Here is a 25,861-nt window from a genome sequence, read left to right as displayed (position 1 = left end):
TATGGTGACTAACTGGACCCTGAGGGCGGGGTGGCGTTGGGGTTACCGAGGGTCCGGGTCATGAAGTGACGCACTCTCAGCTTCTGCATCTTCAGGGCCTTCATCCCGAAGCTGGCGATTTCGGCTAGCGGGTTGCCGGCTTGTCTGTGAAATAATCAGCTTTCAGTTGTGAGTCATAATCAGATTATTAATACTCATTATGAGTAAAACATTGTTGCACACTCGGCTTCTTAATTTTGTGAGAAAATCAGATTTCAATTGTGGGTTATAATCAGATTAGTAATATTCATTTAAAAAAACATATACTGTTGCGCACTCGCAGCATCTTCATTTTGTGAGTCAGAGTCCATGGTATAGTCCATGTTCTTTCTTATAATTCATTTGTCCATGGTGTAGCCAGATTATTGGTATTCATTTTGAGGAATACATATAATGTGGCTCCTTCTCAGCTTCTTCATTTTGAAGGCCTTCATTTTTTCAATATCGGCTAGTTGGTTGCTGGCTTGTCTGTGCTGACAAGAGCTTTCAGTTGTTAGGTATCAGCAGGTTATTAGTAATTATAAGAATAATAAAAACAGATAATGTGTATTTGTTTCTCCTGTATCTATAATATGCTGCCTTGATCTAGTTTACTGCAATTTTAGTTTGTGGAATCTTACGCTACAATGCTCGAGTAATAAGCCTCCCATACCGTTTAATATCGTGTGTGTGAGACACCAATTTTATAATAGCGTAATAGCGCATGTGTTAAACACAAACTTATTATATTGTAAATGGTAATTTATAGAAATCCCGTGATCACTACATTATATTATATGATGTCATGTGTGGTGTAAGTTATTCGTAAGACAAAAGACACGCGAAGAACGCTCACCACCAAGCAACAGTTTTGAGGGACCTCCTTGCGACACATATTAAAGTTATCCAAGCACATCAACTGGAAAAGTTATTTCCTGGGAAAACTTTTGAGCGATTATTTTAATTAATTGCGAATAAGTCTTAAAATTTTAGTAGTTCTATGCGACCGCTTTGGGGGACCTTCTTGCGACAATCTTAAAGTTATCGAAGCACGCCAATTGGAAAAAAACATATACGGGGCTAATTTTTCAGTAAATATTTTTAAAAATTGAGAATATGTCGTGAAATCTTAATAATCCCACTCACACATCGGCCTCGTCGACGTCTGACCCGTGCTTGGCGAGGGCGAGCAGGATCATCGTGAGTTCCTTCTTGTTGATCTTGCCGTCCTTGTTGAAGTCGCAGCCCCGCATGATCGAGTCCTGGAACTCCTGCAGGTCCAGCGCGTCGTAATCCTGCAGCAAAATTATACCATATAAATACTTGAGATGGTCGAATTAATGTTGCTGTTAGGTCGTAATGCTGCAGTGAAATTATACCATCTAAATGGCTTGAGATGGTCGAATTAATGTTGTTGCTAGGTCTTAATCCTGCGGTAAAATTATACCATCTATATGGCTTGAGATGGTCGAATTAAGGTTGCTGTTAGGTCGTAATCCTGCAGTAAAATTATATCATCTAAATAACTTGAGATGGACGAATTAATGTTGCTGACAGGTCGTAATCCTGCAGTAAAATTATACCATCTAAATAACTGGATATGGTCGAATTAATGTTGCTGCTAGGTCTTAATCCTGCAGTAAAATTATACCATCTAAATGGCTTAAGATGGTCGATTTAATGTTGCTGTTAGGCCGTAATGCTGCTGTAAAATTATACCATCTAAATAACTTGAGATGGTCGAATTAATATTGCTGACAGGTCGTAATCTTCCCGCAACATGGCACTGTTTTATACTTGAAATGGTTGAGGAGAAACTAACGATGCTGCTGGGTTGAAATCAATAAAAAATGTATATAAATGTAAATAAGTATTGGATGGCGGAAATTTCTTGTTCAAATACATGAAATTAATGACCAGAGAATGCATTATAATTTTCAAGTAGCCGAATAGTTCTTTAGAAGACGTTGGTAGATAAAAACGTAGGTTTAGCAAATAATAATAATAAATTACCCAGATACCAAATATTCTTTCAATCCAATTACCAAATTAACTTTTTACCCAATTAACCAATCATCTCTTCATTCCTATACCATCTCACCTTCTTCACGAGTTCGAGAAGATCCTTGAGGAAGCCGTTGAGCTCCTCGTTCTCGATGGTCCCATTATTGTCCTGAGAAAAACATCGGGTTTAGGATACAAGATGAACATTTATCTTTTATGTACAATATAAGAGCATGACCTGTTTAATTGTGTAAACGCCATACATATATAGCTTTAAAGAAATAATTTTAAGAAATTTAATAGAAGTGCAAGCATATTCGCAAAATTTTGTGATGTGATTCGTCAATTTTGATTTGTGACACCATGGGTATTGGAAATAATTGTCATGTATGGCTTGTTCAATGCATCACTGAAAAAATGTCCTCATATAAGATGTAGTTTTTGCATAAAAAATATGATTACACATTATTATCACAAATATTATATAAAGATGATTATAATATATCTTCGTGTTGAAATACTCACCCTATCATATAGAGAGAAAACGCGTTCGATGTCTTCGCGAGTTACTTTAGCTGCTCCCTGCGATGTGAAAGAGAATAGGCAATGAGAACAATGTGTTAGAAATAAGTATCAGCATCCCTCAAAATGTTCTCGAAATTGGTGAGAAAATTTTTCGAACTATGTTGACATTAGAGAAATGTATATCACATATGCTTATGATAAATAATCATGAATTAGCCTTCAAAATTATCATTATATATTCTTCTCACATATTTTATTAACTAACTCATGCCAACTCAAACAACTATATCGTACTATGTATGTGTTTTAAGGAAAAATTATTATAACATTATCATTTCAGAAATTCTCATATTTGGTCATAAAAAATACATAAATTAATTGGGCCCATAAGTATTCCATATAGCTGGCCAAAATGTTAGAAATTCAAAACAGGAACAAACTACAAAATCATTCCAACAAACTCGTCCAATATGCTTGTTAAATATTCAAGCAGCTTAAGAATAAACAATCCTTCTCCGCGTTTAACATCATACCAATACTTTGACATCCAAACACCTACCAAGGATTGTAATCCTGCTTTATATTTATCTGCTAATCCTGAATTGTGGTTTGATGAGTCAAGTATTGTGGATATTCAATGTATCAAGTACAGAAACTTAGTACATACTAACTTAGTTTGTATGGAATCTCAATTTCTCCATTTGCCTTGGCGTCATAGTTCACGATCACGGTTAATAGTTAATTTATTTATATTTATTTTTGAATATATTCCTTGGAATGCATTTTATTTTGATTAATTCCACTTTTTTATTTTTTTATCTTCATAAATCTCGGCGTACATCAGCCGTTATCGGGAATAAAAGTCACAGTGAACGCTTTGTTACCAGAGACTTGTAACAAATGGGTTTAAAAATGGCTCAATATTTCAATTATATTGTTTGCTGCGTTGCAACGTAATTCTTTGGAACAATGCATTAACTCTTATGATTTATAGTGCCCATGGACCGACTGTTCATTTGGGGATCCACATTGGATTTAGGGTATCATGAAATATTCAGTATTTTACGGACCAATAATGTGATGATTACCTTGATGATCAACTTGAAATTCGTCTATGGTTTTTGTTAGCATGCAGTCGCGGTGGCGCAGTTACAAGCATTACTTCGTAATAATTTCTTCAAAACCTAACGGTATTCATTCCTAGTAATATTCGAGAAGGAAAATAATATTTTAATTCATGAGCATGCTAAACATTGAATCATTTTACTATTTGAATAGATAATTTCACATTTGAGTATGGGAGTGAAATCAACGAGTAGTATTAAGATACTTGAATGTCAGGTGTAAAATCCGTAGACTTAACAGAATTCCATCCTCCTTCATGTAGTCACTTGCAGTATATAATTATGTTGGATTTAAAATCAATTATGCAGATGCGGTGTTATTGGTACAAATAGATATATCTGCTCATATTGCATGATCTAATAACCTTGACATTGAAAAATAACGGTTAATGTTATTTAAACCATATACGTTATGTTCCATTATTGATAATTTTCAAATAATTTAGTTTCCGGCTGTCCTGGTAGCAGCAGGCCTCAGATCTTTCAGAGAATGAACGCGCCTAACACTAGCACTCGCATAACAATAACAGAAGCAGTAACAGACGCAAGCGAAAAATGTTGTCAAATGCCAACAATGTTAACAAACCAGCACTAATTTGCTACAGTGAAGATGCAGCTCGTGCACGACGGCCTGTTGGCCTCGCCACAGGGCAGCGCTTATGGTCACATACAAAATTCAGAGGCTCGTCAGCTTCTGATTAGAGGAATCAGAAGCTGAAGCATCTCTGAGTTCTAACTGGTGCGTGGTCCAGCGTGGGATTTAGGAACCCGATACTCGAACAAAATTCACGGTGAAATTACGAGAGTAATGATGATAATCAACATACGCAAGTTGCTAAATGAAATCAAACTTGATTGTCGTCAATTTAAATATGGTCGAAAGCGTGATGTTATAACTGAAAACAATTTGACTATCTTCAATTTAAATACTTTTGCAAATTATATAGTGATAAATGAAGGAAACCTTTTTTCGGCAAATTGGGTTTCCTTTCCATAGGTTTGAGGTCATAATTGAAAGCAATTTGATTGTCATTAGCTTAAATTCAGTCCAAAAATTCTATCGTGCCAATTGAAAACAATTTAATTGTCATGAATGTAATACTGTCAGAAATTTTGGGACCTATAATAGACTTGAAAACGATAATATTTCAGCGAGCTGGTTGTGAGTTATGCACGAGTATCGGGCTCCTGTGTTGTGCTTGCGAGAGGTCCTACCTACTGCAACCTGTTCCAGGAATTGCTTGAAATCTGATCAGTTTTTAATGGGGTTCTTGTCAACAATGTATTAAAATTGCATATTTCAAGAAACTTACGAAATGCATGTTTTTTATATTAAAGCAGATCATTTTACTCCATTCCATGGTATTTGATATTATTTCCATAGATCATTTAGTGAATGGCAACCAAATTGGATGCGTTCGTAAATAATTTCTGAAAAATTTCAAAAGATTTTATTATGATTGAAATAATTGCTATTCCAGGTTGAATGTATTTAGAAATTATAAATCTCTAAATATCACAAAAATTTGCATGATATATTCAGTCTCTAATTTGTATTGAGTTTTTTGGAAGTAATATTCGAAATTTAAATACATTTTGGTATTAATTGAAAAGAGACAGAACCATTCTTTGCGTCACTCGCGGTCGTGAAAAAATATTATTCGCATACTGAACTGATTAGATTTCAACTTGAGATTGTATCTTTCTGAGAACAGGCAGCAACTTCCACGATGCAGAGACATCACAAGCTCACACGCTTAACCCAGCAGCTTGCATGACTATGTTGCCATAATCTTGCATGTCCATATGACACAACGCTAGCAAGCCCATATGGAAACATGCTAACATGACCATGTGGAAATAGGCTAGAGTGCCTATTTGGCAACATGCTAAGATGTCCATTGGCCAAAAGGCTAATATGGCCATGTTGCATCACACAAGTGATGCAACAGTAAGACCATATGAAAACATTCTAGCACGTTCATATGGCAACACGTCGTCATGTCCAGATGGCAACACTCCATCATGACCATATGGCTCCCCTGTGTCGACGACCTCCTGGCAACACTGCGGGCTCCATCTTACCTCGCTCACCTTGAATACCGACCGGCACAGGAAATTCTCTTTCACCGGCAACAACCTGGCAAAAAGCATGATTCAATGCAAATTAATACATATGACTTAAATTTCAAACAGTAATCCGATTTCTCCGTTAAATGAATAAATGAATGAATATTACTAAGAAATCTTATAATTTGTTTAAAAATAATTACAATAAGAAAAAAATTTATTACTAGAATTAGACAAAAATTTATTCGCTTCAAATGAACAAGAAAAACCTTTTCCTGAAAAAGATTAAAATATTATTAATAATGCAACATTATCACTCAATTTTTATCGACTTATTATTTCACAAATAAATATAGGTAACCAATGTTGAACAAGTCCTTATAGTCAACGGCGTGTGTTTCAGCTAATTCCAAAATTTTACTGTTAACAGCTGTTCTGGGATGCCGATATCTTCAATAAATTCAATTGTTTTCTAATGCCTTCGCTTCGTCGACATCGATTTGGCTAACCTACTCATGGGCAAGCTAAATTCACTGCCTACTTCTAGACACTCCAATGCATCCATTCAAAATAAAAAAGCTAAGCAACTCACCGTCTCATTCAGTTGACTTACTTGGCCATTTCAGAGAGCTGCAGTTTGCCGTCCTTGTTCTGGTCGAAGACTTGAAGCTGCGTGGAGTTATCGATTCATTAGATTACTTAAACATTTTCCTATTGCATGAAAAATTGTTTATGGTGATAGTATATCACGATTTAAATTTATGATTTTCATGTTTTGATACACATGAACAGTGATCATAAATTTACAAGTATTTAAAAAAAATTATCAGAGAATTAAAAAAATATTATCCGTGAAATGCGATGAGAATAAGGGCAAAATGTAGAATTAGGAAAAATATATCAGTAATTTTATCGGAGGGGAATAAAATGAAAGTTTCTGTAAATCAGAAAACTAAAATATGAGTTACAGATCGACTGCTGATTTATTATTAAATAAGGTCAAAAAATTTATTGAATATAAAAATTTCCATTTATTATTTATTACATCTGCCTTAGTAGAAAAGAATGAACGCCCTATAGGTAATTGCATCGAAATAAATTAAGATAATATTAGAAAACTTTTTTTACATGGTTGGGACATATTTTTTTTGTATGTGGCATCACTCTTTTCAGTGTAAATTATTAACTGGAGCAAAGGTTGGGTTTGGCATTGGAGCAAAGGTTGGGTTTGGCTGTGCAGAGAGGCAATGCAGCTAGCATTCTAACGGCAGTCAGAGAAAAGTTCGACGTGGGCCCGCTCCTCGCTCGCGTCACAGCTCAGTGACCCTCGGAGTCGGTGTAGGCCACCATCAGAGGCGTTAAGGTCGGGGCCCTGATCATTGACATGAAACCATTCCCTGTTTTTAATTAATAAAATTAATTCCTTTTTTTTTGTTGGAATGGTGAGTGTGGGAGGCCTTTAAAAAAAAAATTATTAACTAACCCAGCATATTTACATGGCTTCCTGAAGCCAATTTCCCTCAGTTTAGTCGCTTTACACATCAAGCCCACTTACGTTCGTTACCTAAAAATCACATTAGTTTCTCGATGCTCAGTACATACTCACCATGGTCTCAGTGTACTCAGTACATACTCACCATGGTCTCAGTGTACTCAGTGCACTCACCATGGTCTCAGTGTACTCAGTGCATACTCTTTGACGTCCTGATCCTTCTTCGCCTCCTTCAGCAAGTCTCGCAGGAAGTTCTGCAGGATTAACTCAAGTTAATGCCAAGCCGGTATTAAAGTTCATAGAAATTGTTCGTTCCTGCTATAGTGTTCATTCAGCTATGTAATCCAGTAGGACTAGTCTTGACTGTTAACACTAAATTTTTGACAAGTCTAGTTAAGTTGAACAAAATTTTAATACTTATATTTAGTTATTAGTCCTGCATTCATGATACTAAAATAAGAAAAATTGCTGAAGAAAATTATTATACGATATAATTCAGTAATTTGATTTATAAATCTAACTTTATGGCAATTTTACTCAATTTTACTCAAGCAAAAAATCAATTCAATCACTGAGGGACCATACAAGTTTGTTAAATATGTCCTTCGTGCTTCAAAATTTTTGAATGAAATAGCTAAAATTGTATAATGTAGGATTAGTCTAAATAATAGACCCAATATTATAAATTTGTATTCATTTAAGTATGAATCTAAAATGAATAGTTCATACACCAATGGAAAGAGAAAAATTCAATTTTTTACATGTTTATAAATGTTGAAAAAGTCCCCCTTGTGCTGCACGGTAAACATCTAAACGGTAGCCAAACTCGTCCAACACACGAGAAAGCATATCTTCTGTTACTGAGTGTACCGTAGCAGTGATACTGTTCTTCAGATCAACCAGAGTTGCTGGTAGAGGCGGGACGTAAACTGAGTTGCTGGTAGAGGCGGGATGTAAACAGAGTTGCTAGTAGAGGCGGGACGTAAACAGAGTTGCTGGTAGAGGCGGGACGTAAACTGAGTTGCTGGTAGAGGCGGGACGTAAACAGAGTTGCTGGTAGAGGCGGGACGTAAACAGAGTTGCTGGTAGAGGCGGGACGTTAACAGAGTTGCTGGTAGAGGCGGGACGTATACAGAGTTGTTGGTAGAGGCGGGACGTAAACAGAGTTGCTGGTAGAGGCGGGACGTTAACAGAGTTGCTGGTAGAGGCGGGACGTGTAAAGAGTTGTTGGTAGAGGCGGGACGTAAACAGATTTGCTGGTAGAGGCAGGACGTAAACAGCTTCCTTGACGTAACCCCATAAGAAAGGGGCGCATGCTGGAGGCCAGCTTTGCCATACTTCACACTTAGTTCATATTCCTTTCCATAGGTAAAAACGCTAGATTGCATAACGGCCTATGAAGTCCAGTGCTCAAAGCCATAGCGCCAGATGTCCAAAGCTACAAATAAAGCTTGCTGAAGGTAAACTTGGCCATACTGCATCTGGCCAAACCTCCTCTGGCCTAACCTCTTTAGGCCTAACCTATACGAGCTGCAACCTTTCTCCACAAAAAAAAAAAAAACTGAGCGAACCTAACCTAACCTTATTGGCTTCAAGAAGAAGTTAGAAAGGCGGTCCAAGTGTGCTGGTAGAGCCAGTCATTGGCTGCAAGAAGGATGTGAGCCGGGACAGCGTGAATAGGTTAGGCCAGAAGTGGTTAGGCCGGAGTAGGTACAGCCGGACGAGGAACTGCCTGCTTATGAGCGAGCATGCTTGAGCAGTGGCTGAAGACCTACGGCGCTATTATCTTTCGGCAGCGTGTCGCTTGTCTGGATTACGGAGTTCAAGTGTAGTCTGCGGCTTCTACTTCTGAGGCTGAATAAGTTAATGCATGTTGAAGCTGGGCGCTGGCTCCAGGGCTTATTTAAGAGTAAAATTTGTGGCCAACGGCTGCGCCCCCCGGGACAAGGAAAGAAAACTACAGACACATTGTGATGTACGCTTCCTCATTCTATGATAAGATCAGCCTAGGATGATGCTGAAGATTAAGCATTAAATAATGAAGCGAATAGCAGGTAAATTTTACCAAACTACTGGAGGCTCGACATACCCATATTGCTCAACTGACAGAGTAATCGCTAGTAATTAAGCTCTTACAGGTGAACTATGAAACTTCAGCACCGAAGTAATGCGGAATGTCGGACTATGACTGCCCACTATGACTGCATTCTTCTGCGTACTATGACAGGTGACTATGAATGCATATCTACGCGTAATATGGCAGGTGACTATGAATGCATACCTACGCGTAATATGACAGGTGACTATGAACGCATATCTACGCGTACTATGACAGGTGACTATGAACGCATATCTACGCGTAATATGACAGGTGACTATGAATGCATACCTACGCGTAATATGACAGGTGACTATGAATGCATACCTACGCGGACTGCGACTGCCTGCAGCACGGATAGTACTATCAACTTGAAGATAAGATTATTCGAGCGAAGCAACAAAGTTACCTGCTCAGTTTCTTCAACTCGTGTGCAGGAATGAGTCGTTTCGTGTTTTAATATTGAAAATAATTCTATTCTATAATAATTCTATAATTCCATTTATTTTTTTTCTTATATATTTAAGATGTTACTGTTTTCGAAACTTTCTGAAATCCAATTTATATTGAAAAATTTGTTGTTCTCGTCTGTGCGATGATGTAATTTTTCACGAAATTTAAGCTCTTGGGTTATGGATCTGAACAAGGCTTGGAAATATTACCAGTTAAATAATATGATGTAGTATAAATTAGTCATTACAAATTCTTCCCACGGAACATTTTATTGTTATACTTGTCATTTGAACGTTTTACTGGACCATAAATTATAATAAATGGTTTTACCACTCAATTTATGTTCTTAAATCACATAGACGAGAAACTGAAATTTCGGGTTTGAATCATAATTAAAAAAATCAACTTTCTTAATGTTCCAGCCACGAATTTATAAATCGAATTATTCCATTCAACTGCTTGGAGTGAACGATGGCTGCGTTGGCCTGTACGAGTCTTTCTGCTTCCATTATAGTTTATAATCCTAATTTCCCATGGTGGAACAATTAAATTGAAGATGCTACTTCTTGTTAATAATGCTGCTCTACAAAGCTTCTTTCATCATATGTGCTACAGTGCTGGTGAGTCAATTTTGGTTGCACATTATGGCGTAAAACTGTTCGGAGGAAATTATTTATATGATCAGTAACATAAAGAATTGGTATATCAGCAGTTTTTAGCCTCTATTTGACTACATGAGATCATAAGAGCGTAGTTATAAGTTTGAGTGTGTATTATTAATATGTTTTCCTTGTGAACTGCAACACAGAGTTATTTTTGAAATTATTATTAGTTTTTGAAACTACGTAATATTATTGATGACAATACTTCATTAATGATTATAAATATTATTAATCAATGGAATATTATTTTAGCAATAGTTATTAACATCAGTTAACACAAAACTGAGGGGACACAAACTACTCGTCTGATAACAGAGTGAAATTAATAGTTAATCAGAAGTTTGTAATTGTATTGTTTGATGTGTCTATAAGACATGTATACTATGGTATGTACTAGTACAAATAGGACACACTAGGCTCAATAAGACACACTATGCATAAATTGCCACGTTGTTTCGCTAAAATGTCGAAATTTTCTCACCGTCTGACGCCGTCAATATCTCAAATTTGCCAAATTTGAGATATATGATGAATGCTGAATTCCTTTTCATTTATATGTTCACTTTAATTTTTCTACCGATTTCTCAGACAAAAAAAAATTCTGTCGAGCTACAATGCACCATAGCTTCTCGCATAGCACCATAGCTTCTCGTATCACACGCGCTCATTGCAGAATAATATAAGAGAGAGACTAGAATATTGTTCACGAACTTATTATAAATAAATTCTTATACACTTATTATAATAAGTTTACAAGTTAATTATAAACTTTATTTATTCAATCATTCTGGGACAGATGATATTTATAATTTGGTTCAGTGTATGACACGCTCAGACAAATGAGTGACATTGTCATGAGATTTCTTTATGACTATTATTTTCACGATATTATTCAACACGCCGACATCTTGGCTTGTTTATAATATTGCCAACTCATGCTGTAAGTAAAAAAAACTCTAAACTGCATGCAGAAAAAAATCTAAACATTATGACTTGTTGAGATTCCCCGATGAAAGTGCCATGAACATCCAGCGTTAATTTAGGAGACCCATATTAATATTATTACAAAATATATACACAACAGAAATTTATACACATCGATCTTGAATGAGAAAAAAATAAGTATGGAAACTGAGCATATTAAAAGGCATACATATTATAATTATAAGGCATACATTACATATAGAAATTTATACACATCGATCTTGAATGAGAAAAAAATAAGTATGGAAACTGAGCATATTAAAAGGCATACATATTATCACCCAGAGGCACACCCTAAAACTAAAACCAATCTTAATCTTAGCAAGACTCTAACATTCTTATTCTCCAATGTCGGCATAGAGTTGCATCATGCTACGTTGGCACACTTAAATAGGATAACTAAACTCCTGACAGATATACAAAACATGATTTCATTTGAAAATCATTTGGATTCCAAATCACGTGCGGGTTGCTAACATTGAGTGAAAAATTTTCACGGAGACAATGGTTACAGGACTCTCCCGTGCCAAACTCTAGAATCATATATAATCGGTTCCAGTGACGCAAATAATAACTTCTGTCTTAATCGATCTGAATCGATACCCCCACGTCTAATCGAACAGATTGAAAAGCAGGTTCATAAGTATTGTGACAAGTAGTTTGTCAAGCAGTCTGACATATAGTTTGGCAAGTAGTTTGAGAAACAATTTGATAAGTAGGTTAATAAGTAGGGCGAGAAGTATGGTGACAAGTAGGTTGCTAAGTAGTCTGTCAAGTAGTTGGCAAGCATGTTAACTAGTTGGTTGACAAGTAGGTTGACAAGTTCTTTGGCCAACGAACTTGGCAGCCGAAGTTGGTACACGAAGTTGAATATCGAATTTGGAGCTCGACGTTGGTAGACGAGTTTACGCCAAGCTGCTCCTGAAATGACACGGGTAAATTAATGTTTTTACGAACCAATTGATTATTCACACACGGCTAGGCTCCAATTCATGCTACTCGCCAATATTAAATCTCTTCTATAATTTTCAATGACGTTCCTAGTGAATATTCAATATTTGATCTAGATGCTAACGCTTTATTGATACTATACAATGATGCTTACTTTCGTTTGGAGTGTCAATGGATGTACAGGTCTTTCCGCCGTAGGAATTCTTAGCCACTGCGGAGACGCAAATCTCGTATGACGAGTTGGGCTGAACATCACTCAGCACGTGGGTAGAATAACTGCTCTCCACTCTGAATATTTTTACTGTCTTGGGCTTGTCACTGTTGTCAAGAACCTCTTGCGTGTAGGAAATCTCATAACGAATGAGATCGCTGAGAGTTATTGGAGGATGCCAGGACACTCTAATTCCCTGGCCAGCCACAATCTTTGCTTCAAGCTGCTCGACTCCTAAAGTGTATTTAAAAATTAACATTAATAATCTAGAGAAAGCTTTTGAATTAATTAACTGGCAGATGCCCTCTGGGTCGGTCAGTTATGCACCAATGATTTCTAGGATTCACTTTCTGCGTGTTCAAATTAAGCCAAAAATGTATTTTAAACTTTAAAATTATTTTCACTGATTTATGGTTTTACCCAGCTAATAGTCTCCTGAATAATTAATTCAGACACTTGAGACCAGTTTATGAAACATTTGTATATACTCAGCATAGAGTGAACAAGATTATTTGGGTGCGCAAGTGCTCAGTTTAATTTTAACGGCAAGTTGTTAAAGAAAATCCACAACAACGCAACACGTTGAGCTTACCTAATTTTGGAATGAAAATGGACTTGCAGGTTTCCGGGCCTGAGACTTCGCCGACTGCGACTGCAGTCATGCACACCTCGTACAGCGAGTTGTGCTTCACATTGTCAAGGGTGTAGCTTGTATCAGTGCTGTCCAAGTTAATGGTTTGAATCGTCTTTCGCTGGTGAGGGTCGTTGAGATCAAGAACTGAGTGAGTAATTTGGTAGCGACTAATAGGGCAGGCAGAGTGCGGAGTCTCCCATGACATGGCTATGCCCTGAGCAGCTTCGAAACTTGCTTGAAACGCGACCGCGGAAGGCTCTGGAATAAATAAAAAGAATTGATTGACTATGGAGAGGGAATGTGCGTGCAGATAATTATCTACAAACAAACAGTTAACGCCTATTAGTTCAGAACATCATTATTTGACTGAATTCTTGCTCTAGGTTTGGTTTAATCGAGTGAAGTAAAACGGTAAAATTAAAATTGAATCATGAATTTTTTCAGAATTTTTATTTTTTTATTTTCAATTTGATATCTCTATACTTTTTCTACCACAAAACTACAGCCCATAAATACAGATATAGTTTATGTTCAGCTTGGTGACATTATTAACATTACCCTGTAGTTTTTCAGGACGGCATGATTGATCGTGTTCATCGATGTGAAACGGCATCTCCTTGACCTGTAAGAAGAAAGAAAAACCATGAAAGTAACCAGACTGAGATAAACATGGAGCATTACCTTCATCTGAGGAACATTCCCTGTTAAGAGATGACATGAGTGAAATGGTCAAATTGGCATGCGATAAATTATGATCATGGGTTATTCTATCAAAAAAAGCAGAGTACGAAATAAGTGCATCATGAGGGGTCGCGCGTGTTTATCCAAGAATTGGAGTCGTTCAGGAAAGTTATTGTCGAAATTTTACCTCCGTGCCTTTACATTACTAGCCCTTCAAGATCGAGTTAAAAAGCGCAAATATGTATATACTAGATATATGGCGGTTCGGATTTGAGGATTTTATAATCACTACATATCTTCCAACGAAAACTGTGACTCAATAATGAGTTCAGTTCTTATCCTATTGAAATAGCGAATCGCTAGACTTTTATGTTCTAATGTTTTTCTTGGGTATAAATTTTTTCGTGTCTCTTATGAAACTGTGTTCCGCGAGTGCTTGTTTTCCACTTGAGGTTGATTTGTATGTAATTGGTTTAAGTAGGTTCCAATTTCTGACATAGAATTTTGAATTATAAAATGATTGTATTCATTTTTTAGACTGTCGAATTGTCGATGGAGTTGGACTCTGAAACGTTTTCAATATCGACATGGCGAATTTATTTGGCGTTCTCTTAGCTTTTAAATTCTTTGTGAGCTTGTGATTTAAGAAGACCGATGATATAAGTACTTATTAGTATCGTATTTTGATATCAGGCTGATTTTCAGGTGTATTTTGTTACAGTAAACCTGCTCACGAATGAATTTGAATTTAACATTAATGAGTTACCCAATTTAGAAGGTTCATGTGAGTGGATTTCATGGAAACTATCAAGACCAAACACAAATAATTGTTTTGCTTCAGAATTTTTTTTATGGTGACTGAAGAATTTATGAGTTGAAGACTTACCAGTGAAGCCAAGAGGACCAGTAGGATGAAGAAGATTCCGATAGAGTTTCTCATTTTGAATACAGAATCGGATGTCGAACCTGTAAAAGATCGATTTCATAATTTTATTGATTAATTGTTGATAATACAGCATTTATTAAATCACTGGATAGCACGAGCGCAACTTTTTTTAGCAAATACACTACTCTAGTTTACACGTACTATAATTTCCTTTTTCTACGGAGAATACTATTATCTTTTTCAGAAAGCGGCTACAGTGTCAATAGAATGTCAGTGTCTACAGGTCAATTTAATAGAATGAACTTGAGAGTAATAGACACACTCCTTTTATAGAGCAACTGTGAGCTTCATATCTAACACAGGTCCGTAATATCTCAGGTATATCAGTTAGTAGTTTCGTACAATGATAAGGTTTTTCAACGGATAAGCTCACAACATTTCATCCCTAATTTTGGTCACTTTTCTCATTTATAAATAATTATAATTATTCATAATTATTAAGTATAAATATTTAAAAATTGTAATTTATAAATAAATAATCGAATTTTTAATTTATAAATAAACTATAATTGATCTCATTATAATCATGGAATAATCATAATAAGTAGCAACTATGGTTTTTCAAGCACGTAAATATAGCGAGAAGATTTTCTGTAGCAATATGAAGTGAGAAAATTTGGCTGCTTCGCAAATGAATTTTTTGTCGATTCGTTAATTTTAAAATGACATGCACAATATAAACTCCTGGCGCTGGGTATGTCACGAGTCTGAGTATTTTCGGGTATGTCATGAGTCTTATATTTTATAAAAGTTAAATAGGGTGTTTTTAATTTAATTATTCACTTGATAGGTTATTTTTTAGAGTGATTCATTGCAGATGGGTGTTGCTAAGCATAATTCATAAAAATTAGCAGTACGAGCGATTAAAATGCGCTCAAAAATTTATCTGAATTTGAAATTTAGAATGACCTTACGATCCATTTTTTCCAATATTAAGTATAATTGTTCAAAACTCTGTCGAATAACATAGGAAATAATACTGAACTATTTATTATAATGATAGCTTTCTCATTACTATTACCTAAAAATATTGCTCATTTCAAATTTCATTGTTGTTTATTTGAATAGACTAATAACTTTGATTATAATATTTTAGTAATACGCGGATAATTACAGTTATCCATCTTATCCTTCGTTATAACATATTAATAAATGAAAAACAATTTAAAATTAAAGAAGCAAGTTTTATCTCTAGAGTCTCTAATTACCCCGTTCTCAGGGGTAATTGGGGACACTTATATTTTGCGTCTAGCACCTTCCAAACAGCATAGGGAATTTTTTCGGAAAAGCCATTCAATAGCCCTCAAAAAGGCCTTTATAATGAGCCCAATCTTGTTTATGAAATCTTTCATGGTAAGAAGTTATCAACGGAAAACGCTCAAAACCGTCCCTTATTATACCCCGTTCGACGGTATATATAAGTTATCACAAATTCAATCCATGTAACATTTCATCATTACACTTGCAGCTTGGACGTTTTGCTGGAAGATGAATTACTATAAATGGTATTACCCCTTGATTTATTTTCTTCAATCAAATAGACAAGAGACTATCAAATAATTTCGGGTTTTAATTTCAATTCATAAAATCATGTCTTTTTTAATGGTCCAGCTCCCACTTTGTAAATCGAATTATTGCATACAACTGCTTGGAGTGAACGATGACTGCATTGGCCAGTTTACACAATTAGAGTCTTTTTGCTGATACTATAGATTATAATCTTAATTTCCCGCGATGGAACAATTAAATTGATGATGCTACTTCATTTCAATAATGCTGGTCCATAGAGCTGCTGTCATCATATGTGCGGCAGTGCTGGTGAGTCAATTATTTCAGCACAATAAAGAGTAAAGCTGTTCCGAAAAATTATTTACATGATCAGTTACATAAAAAGTTTACATGATCAGTTACATGATCAGTTACATTGGCAGTTTTTAGTCTCTATTTGACTACATGAGATCACAAGAGCGCACCAATAAGTTTTGTTTAATGTGTATTATTAAAATGTTTTTTTTCTAATCATTATCAACCCAGTGAGCCGACCGTTCCTGAATTTCTTTTCTGTGGCTGTTAATGATGACTGTCGGCGATGTGAACGCGATGGTCATGTATGGATTAAAAAGGTAAAATAAAACAAAAAACAACTTTTATTTGCTATTTTTTTATTACCTATTTTATATTTTTACCAACTATTTTTACAACCACTACTCTTTTGCTGCGCATCCTGGAGCTTCAAATAATAATAGTTCAAAACCTTGTTTTCATCTTGCATTGAATGTCATTGACCCAGACTGGTGGAAAATAAATAATTGAATGATTAAATTACCCATACAACTTACATGACAAATTAAAGACATGAACTGAAAGATGACGATGCATGCAACAGACGAGGTCATGATTATTTCCATGATTGTCAAAAACCAAGTTAAATCAATTATACATAAAAGTACCTGGATTTAGGCTTTACGAACACATTCTACAATCCGCTGAAAAACATCGGGAGTTAAAATTAATTTTATAGCCTTCGAAAACGATGAGGATAAGATAAGATAGCGATAAGGCTTCACAACATCCCGGACACGTATACTGACCAACGTATACTTAAAAATCTTAACTTAATGTGAATTGAACTCTATCGAAAAAAAGGAACTGCACTTTATAATTGTGTTCTTGTGCTGTTGCAGAATATTTGAATCCTATTCTATGGAAGTATGTCGAAATTACGGTAGAGAAACGATTTTCTTCACATATTGAAACGTGTTGGTAATTCAACCAAGCTTATTCGACTGCAAAGAATTATTCGATTATAACAGAATACTCATTGCATTCAATCCCTATTTTAAATATTGAAACATCATTTGTCAACTAATTTGTCTGTTACAGACTAGTTAATGTACAACATAAGGCAATATTACAGATGCTACAAATTTTGATAGTTATAATTTTTTATGTCCAATAAAACATTTATTACTGATTGATTAATAACAATCATTCTTCATTAATCATCAATGAATGATTGGTACAAATCAGTGATCAATTCTAGTAGCCTGCACAGGTGCACATGTTTGATGTTACAGAATTTTCTTGTTGCATTTAATTGCTTATCGCTTAATTGCTTATACTTAATTATTGCTTCTTGTTGCTGTTAAATAAATAGTATGAACAGGAATCTTTGCAGAAACCTTCAACGCAAATGTCATATCTAGGGTTTTAAAATCATTACAGGTTTTATTGAAATTTCGAAATCAAGCAAATATTAGGTGCGACGATAATAATAAATTCGGTACAGAATATGCTTTCATGCGGTACAGATAAAATTGTCTGATTTTTTCATGAGCAATTATCTGATTGTTTCATATATCAATTTCGTTTTGGCCGACGGATAGTCTCACTATCCTGTGAAGGCTACATTGATGACGTAGGCGATGATGACGAAGCCCGTTGTGAGCCCCATTAGCTTTCGCTGTACGAGGGGCCATACTTTCAAAACTCGCTAAGTGAACGTAAGTACTTACGCTCTATTTTCTTGTCTATGATTGGTGGATTTTGCTTGAAAGCCCGTCAATGATCGGCTGATGAACTTACGATCTCTTAACTTTTTTTGAAAGTATATGCCCAGATGGCTAAATTAAGACGTTTAAATTAAGTTTAAGGTATTTTGCATGAATAAATCTTCTCTGATCATTCGAATAAATGTTCTCTGATTATATTTATATATATGAGCGTGCATTGGCAGACTCAAAATAACTCAGCTCATTCGCATCTAGCGAGGATTCCCATTTGGAAAGTATTATTTCCTTCTTGAATCGACATCTGGGATTGCTGTGCACACATCCGGAGTGGCTCAATAAGAGATGACGTTCTTAGTACGCTCTCATGCACACTTTTTCCTGTTCCGCTAGTGGTTGCCGACAACAGTTATCACAACTTCTCGTTTGGGAATTTAAGTTCCCCCCTTGTCGATAAGGTAATCTAAAATTATTTAGGGTTGAGGTTAGGTCGAGCGAGAAAAAATTAGTCAAGAGAATAATTTGTCGTTTTCTTTGTGAATTAATAGGAGTATGTGGTGAATGATATATGCAAATGAATGAGAATAGTATTGAATGATTTTTGGGTAAATAGTCTCAGTATAGTATCCACATTTTATTATATTCAAAAGTTTAGCCATTTCTTCATGTATTAAATGAATGGAAGTAATAAATTCGTTATAATTTTTTCATCAATCGGCTGATAATTTAATTGTGCATTTAATGCACAATGAAAAATTGTGGCAGCGCCACGTGCGTCACTAATTTTTGTACCACGATTTTCCTTGTCATTTTTTGCGATCATTTAACAGTTATTTTTAACGTGTTTTTGTCTTTCGACTTTAAATGATCGACATTTATTCATAGAAATTATCTACATAGAGAAACTTCCTGCTGTTCGCGATGCTTCGATACTCGTCACTTACATTCTGTCAGTCTTGAATCACTTTGCACTTCACTGTTTGTGAATTTTCTGTGACAATGTGTCACGTAAATATTTGTGTGATATTGTCAATTGATACTATGTTGTTAGGAATAACTAAAGTTAAGTATTGTTACCTTATCTCGTTAAGTTTATTATTTTTGTTTGCAGAATCATATTAGTTCACTACCACGAACAATAGATTCAGTACAAGCCATCCGCTGGCTTTATTTCGGGTTCATTATTTTGTTCTTTCATAAATTCCTTATTTTGATTCAAGTTGCATCTCAACCAGTATCCACCAGTGCCTTCGTTATCAATAAAGTTGCAATAAAGTTTCAAGTTTCACTTCCCTGCTTAAACTTTGGTTGGGTTGTCTGGGCTAACGCTGAAGTATGAGCGTTCGGTAGGAACCACGCTTATAACATCATTCTCCGGCAATGCTAATAAGGAATGAACTTATTCACGCCACGCATCTGTTTGCTTCTCAGGGCCGCACGACATCAGGGAGGCATCGGCGCTAATAGAGAAGAGGCCAGGATCACTGCTGCAGCTCTTTACACCAGTAATGGAATACTGGTAGGAACAAATGACGTTTTTAGCTGTGTTAAGGCCCTGATTGAAAGCCGAGAGGCTTCGAACAGGCTCGGCTCTTCCCTAAGCGTTTCTTCACTAATTAGGATAGACTTTACTCCACTCGCAAATGAGATGGCGATATGGATTTTTCCATACTTACCCAGCTATTTATTTATAAGCGTCGACCAGTAACAAAAGATATGTAAACTTAGTATTAAAAGAGTTTTAATGAGAGGAAATTTCAAGAAACTTTGAATATTATTGTTCATCAAATCTGCGACTTTTACACTTTTTTCGAGATATAAACGGGTTGTAATTTTTATTGTCAATTGAATGGTATATTCGGCATTCCTTGATCAGCTTCCTTGTTATAGATATTTTCCACCAAAAAATATTTATGATCGTTGAAAGCGACCAGTTCCCGCGAAGAAGGGTCTGGCTAGGATATCATATTACAAAGAGTACAAGCTCGAGGGTAGCGACTGGCCGAGCTTTGGGCAGATCAAGGATTTTACACGATGGTCGCGAAAACCTCGCTCTCAGACTTCGCTGCATTTTGACTACAAGCCTTAAGCCTTTCAATATACAAGGGCTGCTCGGGCGTGGCCACGTATCGTGCCGTATCAGGATGATTTTACAAGAACCTAAGATTTAATTCTTAGTGATAAATAATAATTACGACATGTTGCTGAAGGTATTAATTTTAATAACATAACTAAGTAAATCTGGTATGAAAAAAATTTAAATATTTTCTTTGACTCATCCGTTATTGCATTGTAGTGTATTTAGAAAAATTTTTGGAAAAACTTGGTTTTAACTCAGAGTCGTCTTAGAGAAGCTCAATACAAATTTAAAAACAGTGGATTTTGATATTTTATTGTATCAAAAAATAAATCAAATGCAAACAATTGGAAAATATTTTGTATATCCCAGCAGCGTTCTGTCCAATTATTCTCCTGACAACAATTAATTTGATTTTTATTTGATTGCCCCTCAGGGGGGACTTTTGACGCGTGTTTGTGCTCGTCAGAAGTCCTATGGGATTTCGCGCTCCTAGGGAGATTGTTCCTGAGCGCCCCACCGCTGAGCTCGCGGTGTCTGACTGTAGGTCTCAGTTGTGGGGTTAAGTTATTATGTAGGCAGGATTCCTTACATTTCCCTTCACTGTCTCTCTCGTGCGGGCGGCCGACGTCCCGTGTAAGCGACCTCTTGTTCGAGTGTCTTCGTTTCTGTTGCTTTTCACCTGTCCCTCCTTGTCACTTCGTCTCTTTGAGGTGCTAACGCTGCTTCTTTTGCGCCAGCTTCTGAGCACTGGACAATTGAGTCCTTCTGCGGGTGATGAACAATTTTTGATTTTAAAATCTTTCGATAACGGAGACCCTCCACCTCTATGGTGATGTTCATCTTGACATTCGGTGCGAGATAGCTAAATTGCTGAAGCGCTAGAAAACATTTGGCCACTAAACTAGCTTTTATTTTATTGGACTTGAATTACACCAATTGATATAATGCGATTTCACGTTTTTAAGCACCAATTAGTTTGATTGTAACCTATAACAATGCGCAAAGGATAACTATGTTGCTATGTGACGTTACGAATCAAAATTAGGTTGCATAATTGACGGGTACGAACAGTAGAATTCTCCCAGATGTCCATGATACTATGTCATGATACTATGATACCTTGATACTATGATACACTTCAATTTTAACTATTTCCAAGCGTAAGTCAATAAAGTTATGTAATTATCTCGTAATAAACATAATATCTGATTTCCAGTCGACTATACCCGAGTTATGCTAACGGATGGCGTGGCGCTGCACGACTCCGACTACATCAACGCCAGCTTCATTCCTGTGAGTTTGGTTGCCGTGAAACAATTAAAAGTATTCATTATTAGACATTTAATTGATAGAGATTTGAAAATTCAAATGTTAAAATTTATATTTAAAATTTCATCTTTCTTAACGTGAAGAAAGAGTTTACGTCGCTCTCTACCTTTAATTTAGTAAAAGAGAAAAGGAGCCTTGACAGCCGCCGGTTCCGCCAGCGAGTCCTTCCTTAAATTTCCTCTTATTCATCAACCTCATTCATTTGCATGCCATTCGCTTATTCACTTGATTGATCCAGTTTATTCAAGTTAAAATCTTAAGTTGCTTCTCAGCAACTATTATTAATTATAGTTAACCGCATGCATTAGTTTATACTATCACCGGGCTAATCCTTCTCACTAACTTATCTCGGAGCATTACTTGGCTTCAGCCTCTTAAGTGGATTTTTCATTTAAGGTAATTATGTTCTCATTTGAATATTGAATTATTCCTAATTATATCTTAATTATTTCTCGAGTCAGTTACTTATATTTCTTTGTCAGAAGAAATTCAAGCGTATTTTTAGCGCATTTCTCATTTATGGAAAAAATGCACTATTGTGCTCGCCATGTCCGTCGGTACGTCCGTCTGTCTGTCTGTCCGTGACATCACGTTTTCGTCGACAAGATAATGCGCTCTCTGTCACTCACTGCAGTGAGTACTGAGTTATATTTTTTTATTTACTTCAGAACAACCAGGGGCGACTGGACATATCTTACGTGCGATTCACGTATACGCCACTACCCTGCAGCTGCCTCTCTTTCTATTGAAGACGAAACCAAGACCCAAAACCTTGTCTACATCCGTTCAACTAAGTAGCAAGAAATAAAGTTGGCTGCAAATTTGATCTGTAAATTTCATTTATATAAAAGCTGAAGAAATATCTACTGAGCTACAGTATTTTTGTATCCATTACCAAAATCATGAGTTATCCAATTATTATCCATATTAATACAAAAAGTTGCTTTGTTTTTTATTCTTTATTGCACAATCGGAATACTCGGTTAGACAATTATCCCGAAGTGGAAGTAGATTACTGTGGAAGTAGAGTACTGAGTGGAAGTAGATCATATACAGTATGTATATTCTTTGTTTGACTGAAGAAGATTTTCGAGAAATACTTCAAGAGTTTTTTCATGATTATAGTTTGTCAGTAACAGTAAACTAATATCGAATGAAATTTTTTGTTAGAAATATCACCAAAGGAATTGAATTTTTTATAAATACACGAGCCATTATTGAAAATTTCATATCTCAAAATAATTTGCACAATCTATAGTTATAGACAAAATCTTTTTGGTGAAGAATTTAATATTTGTAAAGTGTCCTTCAATAAAAATACGGAAAAGATTTAAAAAATATGAAATTTACGGCATGCTTTTCTTCTTGAATGATAAATTCAAAATATTTGATATTTTCAACTTCCGTAACTCCACACTTATGAATATTGGAACCTACAAATTCTGTAACTTTCCACTGACTGAATAAACTCATTTTACTGATTTGAATACTCATTTGTATGATTAAAAATATTAGTGAGGGTGAAATAATATTATATACTAAAAATTTCATAACCGATCGTGTAAACTAGTAAAACTTTATTCGACGAATCAACTCTTTTTTTCAGTATAAATAATTATAGAATTATTGATAACTATTAAGAGGGTACCTAAATCAATATTCTGGTCACTCACCAAAATCAATATGATTTTGTCCTATTTTTGAACCAATATCGCCTCACTGAATGTATTTTACTCCAGAACATCAGGTCTCCGCACCTGACGTTCATCGCGGCACAGAGCCCCACTGAGAGGACTACCGTCGCCTTCTGGCAGATGACCTGGCAGCAGAGCGTCAACCAGATCATCATGATCACTGAATGTTACGACGGACATAAGGTTTGTTCTATGCTAACGACGGAGATAAATTATGATTATATGGAATTTAACGACGGAAATAAGGATAACAAGGTTTATTCCATGTTTACTGCGGAGATAAATTATAATTATTAAGGAATTTTATGAGGGAAACAAGAAGGACTTAATCTCATTGAATTATATTTGTTGTGTCTTTTGGCTCCTTCATCCATTCTTCTTTTTCTTTTGTAATTAGGTTTTTGCGCGCATAAGGTCTCATTAAATGAACGGCTGAAGATATCATATCTCAAATTAAACGCATTGATTATCTCCGAAATTACCGAGAGGGATTTTTGAAACTATAATTTTATACAACCTTTCCGAGCGCTCATTTTATCAAGTTTTAAAATCGCCACCCAAGCCAGTACAATATTGTCAATTGGAAATTATCAGCTTTTCCAATCAGCCGGTGATATTTTTCACATGTTCATTTAATAACGTGTACAGTTTGCAAAAAGAACGATGTATCCCAATTATAATTGACGTATGGATCCTATGTACAGGAATTATGTGCTCCCTACTTTCCTACTTCATATAATCCCGAAATGCGATATCCCCCCTTCACTATACGACTTGTTCAAGAGGAACAACGCGTGGAGCAAGTGTGGGTGGAGAGAAGCTTGGCCATCACATACGTGAGTAATCAACCTTTTATTGGTGTACAAATATTTTTTAGTATATGTTAGCTCATTATATATAACAGTGATTACCGACTACAAGAGTCATTAATATTAATTTTGTTAATAAGAGTAATAAAATATTTGACGGTATCTCCGTCGATCGTAAGTGTCCATTGTAAGTTAAAACAGAAAATAGTGACATTTGTAATGAAGATTTCAACACAATAAAACAGTTAAATTTTAGGGTTGCTCATCAATATTGATAATAATTAATACGCCAATCAAAAAATCACAATTCAGTTGTCTAGGTCCTGTTATTTGTATTTAATTCTATTGATTTAAATTGATAATGTAACTTAGGAGTGTACAATTAATGCTAAGCAATTCACCAATTATTTCAAACTAATTATTATAAATTTATTCAATAATGTTATTTTCTACTAGGAATCATCCACACGACTGTTGAAGCATTTCCAGTTCATCAACTGGCCCCCGAATCGCAGACAGGTTTTAGGGCGTCCTGGAGAAATGCTGGTGCTGCAATACGAGGGACAGACTCTACTGCAGCCCAACGGACAGTTCATGCCAGCCAGTGGACATATCATATCGCAGTCTGAAGGACAGTGCTTGTCGTCTGTTGGAAGAAAGAGTCAGGTTTTCAACGATCAACAGCTGCCATCTGTTGAGGAATTCTGTTGTTTTTTGCACGCTGTCAGAAAGGATGTCAACACAGATCGCAACACCACAGTTGTACACTGCGAGTAAGTACACACAAGCAACGTAAGAAATCTGCGATGAGTTAAAGAGAGTTTTAAAGTTTTCGCCATTGACCACACTTATTTGATCACGGGTTTAGCGAAAATAAAGACATTTCAACAAAATAGACGTTATAATGTGATATGGCGGCCTTTCAGTAGTGATGAGGAAAGTTAAAAAGGCTTGATATCAATTAATTGAATCACATTTACTGTTGCTGGCACTCTATCACAACTAATTACATCCCGTAATGCTATGAACGGAGGTTTGGTCTGGTACTAGGAGTAGGTTTCTAAATATACAACCGCACACAACCATATAATTGGCACTTCGCTTCGTATCTTGAAGTTTACCCAGTTTCTCGGATTATTCGAAATTATAATAGGCCTACAATCAATAAAATTTATTCCGTCTCGAATTATTTTATTTCATCAACTAATTTATGTGGAATCCTTAATATTGTGAATTAAGGACTCCACATATATATTGAAATTATGTTGAATCTATGATAATATAATACTAAATATTAATCTTGATGGGCAATATTTTATCCGCGACCGTTAATAATGGCGGTATACGTATGATGAATCTTCCACATTCATTCACCTTTGTAAATAATGACCTAAATCCTAAATAACGACAGCACGGGCTCGGGTCGCACAGGCGTGTTCCTGGCCCTGTGGAGCGTTCAGTTGACGGCCGAACATTACGCGTCGGAGATCAACCTGGTCAAAATATTGCGGGAAATTAGGAAGTGTCGGGCAGACATGGTCCAGGACGAGGTGAGTGGCAGATGTTCTTAGGGAGTGTCGGGCAGAC

At 35.8% G+C, this 25,861-nt stretch overlaps 2 protein-coding genes across 2 annotated transcripts; one reads left to right on the top strand and one right to left on the bottom strand.

Moving 5' to 3' along the window:
* Window positions 1-8: 8 nt before the first annotated feature.
* On the bottom strand, window positions 9-7,394 carry LOC108674244 (calbindin-32). Its single transcript, XM_018162179.1, has 7 exons — window positions 7,379-7,394; window positions 6,355-6,410; window positions 5,766-5,811; window positions 2,548-2,604; window positions 2,120-2,191; window positions 1,165-1,313; window positions 9-144 (listed from the first exon to the last, which is right to left on the bottom strand). Exons 1-7 carry the CDS (start codon window positions 7,379-7,381, stop codon window positions 9-11), a joined length of 519 nt encoding a protein of 172 aa, XP_018017668.1. The 5' UTR covers window positions 7,382-7,394.
* A 2,821-nt stretch (window positions 7,395-10,215) lies between these two features.
* LOC108674243 (tyrosine-protein phosphatase non-receptor type 9-like) lies at window positions 10,216-25,824 on the top strand (the record flags this gene model as incomplete). Its single annotated transcript, XM_018162178.2, has 7 exons — window positions 10,216-10,404; window positions 19,794-19,881; window positions 21,659-21,735; window positions 23,511-23,648; window positions 24,170-24,301; window positions 24,731-25,047; window positions 25,686-25,824. Coding segments are annotated over exons 3-7 (786 nt in total), but the record flags the coding sequence as incomplete, so codon positions are not given.
* Window positions 25,825-25,861: the final 37 nt, after the last annotated feature.

The sequence above is a fragment of the Hyalella azteca genome, unplaced genomic scaffold (assembly GCF_000764305.2).
Source record: "Hyalella azteca isolate HAZT.00-mixed unplaced genomic scaffold, Hazt_2.0.2 contig13051, whole genome shotgun sequence".
In the NCBI taxonomy this organism is placed as follows: Eukaryota; Metazoa; Arthropoda; class Malacostraca; order Amphipoda; family Hyalellidae; genus Hyalella; species Hyalella azteca.
Note: the sequence above shows the minus strand (reverse complement) of the source record. Positions and strands in the feature narration are given on the sequence as shown.